This window comes from Otolemur garnettii, unplaced genomic scaffold (assembly GCF_000181295.1).
Source record: "Otolemur garnettii isolate 467f Iridium unplaced genomic scaffold, OtoGar3 scaffold00166, whole genome shotgun sequence".
Taxonomy (NCBI): domain Eukaryota; kingdom Metazoa; phylum Chordata; class Mammalia; order Primates; family Galagidae; genus Otolemur; species Otolemur garnettii.
In genome coordinates, this window is record NW_003852561.1 from 2885777 (window position 1) to 2890928 (window position 5152).

Genomic DNA, 5152 nt, shown 5'->3' on the forward strand with positions numbered 1-5152 from the left:
TTTTTTTTTTTTTTGAGAGATAGGGTCTTGCTTAATTATCTCAGCTGGTCTCATATTCCTGACCTTGAGCCTCCCAAGTAACTGGGATTACAGGTGAGAGCCACCACACCTGGCTTTTTCCGTATGTGTAATCAGATATACATGACTTTTATGATACCTGATACAACACAAATAGTCAAGTAAATGGTATATGAATACTTGTTACATTATATTGTTTAGAGAATGACAAGATAAAAAGTCTGTACATGTTCAGTATAGATGCAACCATCTTTTTCTTCCTCTCAAATATTTGAACATTTTTGATCTGCAGTTGGTTAAATCCACAGATGTGGGACCCACAGATACAGAAGACCAACTGCACTTGCCAGCCAAGAGAGCAAACCTTGCCCTAACTTTGAGTTTAAACAAATAGGGCGAAATGTGTATTTATCCATAGGTAGGGTGATTGTGTAATTAATTATCTAATCCACAATACTTTGAGAGTAGAAAGAGACATAGTAATTACAGTGGGACATAGGTATAGCCTTGAATTGTTTTAGTCAAAACCAGGAAATAGGACCACCTTGTTTATATACAGATATAAATGAGTTTATGGCAGGCTCTTCTGGTCTTTAAATTATTTTTGAATTAGCAGTTTATTTAAAAATATTAGCAATCATTCTGCGTCTAGAAAGTTTATTGTATGTTAGTGTTTTTAAAATATCATTTTATTGCCCCCATTTTAATTTTAGAGTGTTGCCTTTAGTTCCATTTTATCTTACAGTTTTTCCTTCTTCCCCCCCCTTTACCATTTTAGTAATGGCAACGCTGCAGCTACCAGCCACTAATTTGGCCAACTTGGCAAATTTGCCTCCTGGCACTAAACTCTACCTTACTACAAACAGCAAGAATCCTTCAGGAAAAGGAAAACTGCTGCTGATCCCGCAAGGAGCCATCCTGCGAGCTACCAACAATGCTAGTTAGTTAAATCATTTGGTTCTTGGGTCTCTGAGTATGCTTATCTTGTTTGCCTGAGAGGCAGTTTTTATCTATTTCAGGAAGCATTGCTATAACTCGCTGATGACGTAGTGGTATTCCTTGCCCAAATGGGCTTAAAACATACATATAATTTAACTAGAAGTGGGTTAACTATTCAGAGTTTGAGATCAGGGTGAATGACTGGCTACAGATGACTGTTGAGGCTGTGTTGGGAGAAAGTCTGTGTGAACTGTAAAATGAGTTCTTCCTTTCGGTGGCATCTGAAAATTGGTGATACTTGAGGGAAGATCCATCTTCTTTTCTGTAGCTGGAAGTCTATTTCCATTTTAAAGGGGAATAGGAATAGGATTGGAAACAAATGCCTCTGCCTGACATTATTTAGATGTACTTCTTACATTTGCTGGGTTTGTAGATGGAAAGAGGAATACAGGCTCTGTCTCTGTAGTGTATACATAAAGCCCTAGGGAAATTAGGTAGTTTTATTTAGAGTTATGTTTATGTAAAATTTTGCTTTAACATATAGAGAAAAACAATTTGGGTGGTGTTGAAAAGGTAAAAGGAAATTATTTCCCTCTGACTCAGAGGTAGAATGGTCTAGTAGTCAGGTTGAGTAGAAATTAACCACTCTTGCCAAAAGGCCATGTGTACACTTATGGCCATTGTGTTTATTGATTATCATGGGTCATTGCCACTCTCCTGGTCTGGTATTTTTTCCTCATACCTAAAAGTGTCAAAAGGTTAGATATGTAAGAAAAGAATAATGTGAGCTTTCCATAATTCATCCAGAGAGCTACTTAGATTTTTTTTTATTTTTTGAGACAGAGTCTCACTATGTCACCCTTGGTGAAGTGATGTGGCGTCATAGCTCACAACAACCTCACACTCTTGGGCTTAAGTGATTCTTTAGCCTCAGCCTCCAGGTAGCTGGGACTACCAGCACCCACATCAATGCCCAGCTCTTTTTTTGTTGCAGTTGTCATTGTTGTTTAGTTGGCCCAGGCCAGGCTCAAACCCGCCAGCCTCGGTGTATGTCACCAGTGCCCTACTCACTGAGCTACAGGCACAGAGCCTAGATTCTTACAATTTCCTATATATTCTTATAATATACCTAACACTTTTAGGCATAATGGTCAAAATAAACCATCAGGCAGGAAATCTGTTCTAGTCATAATCACTGGAATTAAAGGTAGGGAAGGAAGTTGAACTCTTGATATTTATTAAGTGAATATTTATAGTTTAGGCAGTTTATAGATTACCTGACCAAAAAGGAAGTAAAAAGAGTCCTTAGGCTTTGAAGTGGGATTTTAAAAAGCACAAAAGACTGGGGCCCTGGAGTTATTTTAAATGTAAGGAAACAACAAGGAAAGTCTTAATTTTTCCCAGGTCAGGGGAGACAAAATAAATAGTACTGTAAAATTACACTAAATCCCAGAAATTTCACTGAAAATTGAATCAGATGCTTAAACGTTTGGAAGCATCTATCTGAGCAAATTCAAGCATAAATTAAAAATGCTTGGTTAGAAAATGTCAGTAGCAGTCCTTTCTTGATTTCCCACAACTGAGATAAGTCAAAGATAAGTTATTCCTTGTACTCAGAGCTGAAACAGCTGCCATTCAAGTGTGAATAAATGGATTTCAGTCTGGTCTTCTAACTCTAGGAAGTTCTTCTCAGTCTTGTCACAGAATAGGTAGATTGTAGAAAAGGAGGAGGGAAATTAGAAAGGAGAAGGAATGATGCTATGGGGGAAACAGCTCTCTGGGCTCATTTGTTTTCTGTTAAAACTTGGCTTGGTCATTTTTATGATGTTGCTGTCAATCATTGTATTTTTAGATCTCCAGTCCGGCTCATCTGCCAGCGGTGGTAGTGGTGGCAGCGGTGGTGGTACAGGAGGAGGAGGTGGCAGCAGTAGCAGTGGCAGTGGTGGAAGTGGCAGTGGGGGAGGAGGTGGTGGAGGCACAGGAGGTGCGCACAGTGCCACCAGCCCTGGAGGTGTATCCCAGCACCTGACTTACACGTCTTACATCCTCAAGCAAACGCCCCAGGTCTGGATATCTGTGATTGATCTTTTAAATTATTTAGCTACTAGTTAACTGTTTTTAATTATAGTCAACTTACTTTTATAGTTCTGGGATCAGAGCTCAATTCTAATATTCTAATTATGTTATAAATCTATATTGTTTTAAGAGAGGAGGAAATGGATGTGCAGGAAGACTTAAGCAACTTATCCAGTATCTTCCTGCTAAGCTAATGGTAGTGTTTGGGTTTAAACTCATATATTTCTGCCTCGAAGAAAGATTTCCACTATTTGCCTCCCATATCCATGAGGTAATGAACAGTATGCATTCTGCAGTTGAAAACTTGCTCTCAGAAGGGATACCAAAAAGATAGTGTCAAGTTGTCGTATTTGGAATTGAATTAGGTTAGATTAGGAATGAGTTTCCACTTTCTTTCCCCTTATTACTCAAGTCTTGGCTCTTCTCTAAGGAAAGTAATAGTTTTGGTTCCAGATGTTCTTACTGAGAAAGATGGATAGTTAGCAGTCTAAATGATTAAATCTAGCTTTGAGGACTAGATTGCAAGACTCGAGTTTCCAACAGTCTGCTGTATAACTGCAGTGCAGAGTTTGAGAAGTAGGGTTAACTGTTGGAAGTGACACAGTAGAACTGTTCCTTTCAATTATTTTGCTGAGTTACAGAATTGAAGGGGAGAACATTGTAGTTTGTAACATGGGACCTTGTGATTTAAAGAATCAGAACAATTCATTGGAATTTAAAAAATTACTGGCTAGTTTTTTATATTTTTTTCTAACTTAGGGCACATTTTTAGTTGGCCAGCCATCACCCCAGACTTCTGGAAAGCAATTGACTACTGGATCAGTGGTCCAAGGAACCCTGGGAGTCAGCACATCTTCTGCACAAGGACAACAAACACTAAAAGTCATCTCTGGACAGAAAACCACGTTGTTTACACAGGTAAATAGGCATGTACACGCTCCAGATATGTGCCAATTGTGGGATTTGTTTCTGTATTTATATTTTCTCTCATTTTTAAACAAAGAAATTTAGATTATGCAAGAAAATGGGCAATAAAATAGTATAGAAAAATAAGAATACAGGGTGGCGCCTGTGGCTCAAAGGAGTAGGGTGCTGGCCCCATAAGCCGGAGGTGGCAGGTTCAAACCCAGCCCCGGCCAAAAACTGTTAAAAAAAAAAAAAAAAGAAAGAAAAATAAGAATACATTTTGAGGTTTGGGAATAGATATCTAAGTACAATGTGAAAATAAGGCCTCCAGGGATTATTCAGATATGCAAACAAGGTACCCTGCACAGTTAATAAAATGAGGTATAAATGTGATTGCAAAAGCAAAATGAAAAGCATTATCAGGCTCAGCGCCTATGGCTCAAGTGACTAAGGCGCCAGCCACATATACCTAAAGTGGCGGGTTCGAATCCAGCCCAGGCCCGCCAAACAACAATGATGGCTGCAACCAAAAAAATAGCCAGTCATTGTGGCAGGTGCCTGTGGTCCCAGCTACTTGAGAGGCAAAGGCAGGAGACTTACTTGAGCCTGGGAGTTGGAGGTTGCTATGAGCTGTGATGTTACGGCACTCTATTCAGGGGGATAGCTTGAGGCTCTGTCTCAGAAAAATAAAAAAGAAAAAAAGAAAAGCATTATCAGTTATAAAATCTATTTTTTTTTTTTTATAAAATCTGTTTCAACAACAAAGGTTTTCTTGGTATTTCATTGTAATATTTCTCTGGAGAGACTTCCTGTAGCAGACCCTGAATAGCTGTAATGGGCAATTTCAGCCACACTACCTGTACAGTAAGTAACTTGCTATAGTAGAACTTGATGCATGTTTCTGTAGCAATTTTTAGTATAAGCCAAAGACTTAACAGGGAATTTTATAATGACAAGTGAGGGATATTGTAATTTATAGGATGATTGTATAGCTAGCTCTCTCAAACTTACCAGATAAAGGCGCAGAAAGATATATACAATAAGTTATCATTCATCAAAAAGTAATACATTTATGGCTCAGTGCCTGTGGCTCAAGCAGCTAAGGCACCAGCCACGTACACCTAAGGTGGCGGGTTCGAATCCAGCCCGGACCTGCCAAACAACAATAATGGCTGCAACCAAAAAATAGCCGGGCGTTGTGGTGGGCGCCTGT

General features: G+C 39.0%; 1 protein-coding gene across 3 annotated transcripts in view; it reads left to right on the forward strand.

The window, feature by feature from the left end:
* Positions 1-5152, forward strand: part of YEATS2 (YEATS domain containing 2) — a 123050-nt gene that overhangs the window by 85311 nt on the left and 32587 nt on the right. For all 3 annotated transcript variants that reach the window (XM_023519253.1, XM_012811583.2, XM_023519254.1), the window contains 3 exons: positions 797-958; positions 2810-3021; positions 3793-3951. In XM_023519253.1, the coding sequence (XP_023375021.1) occupies positions 797-958; positions 2810-3021; positions 3793-3951 (533 nt within the window). The remainder of the gene's footprint in view (positions 1-796; positions 959-2809; positions 3022-3792; positions 3952-5152) is intronic.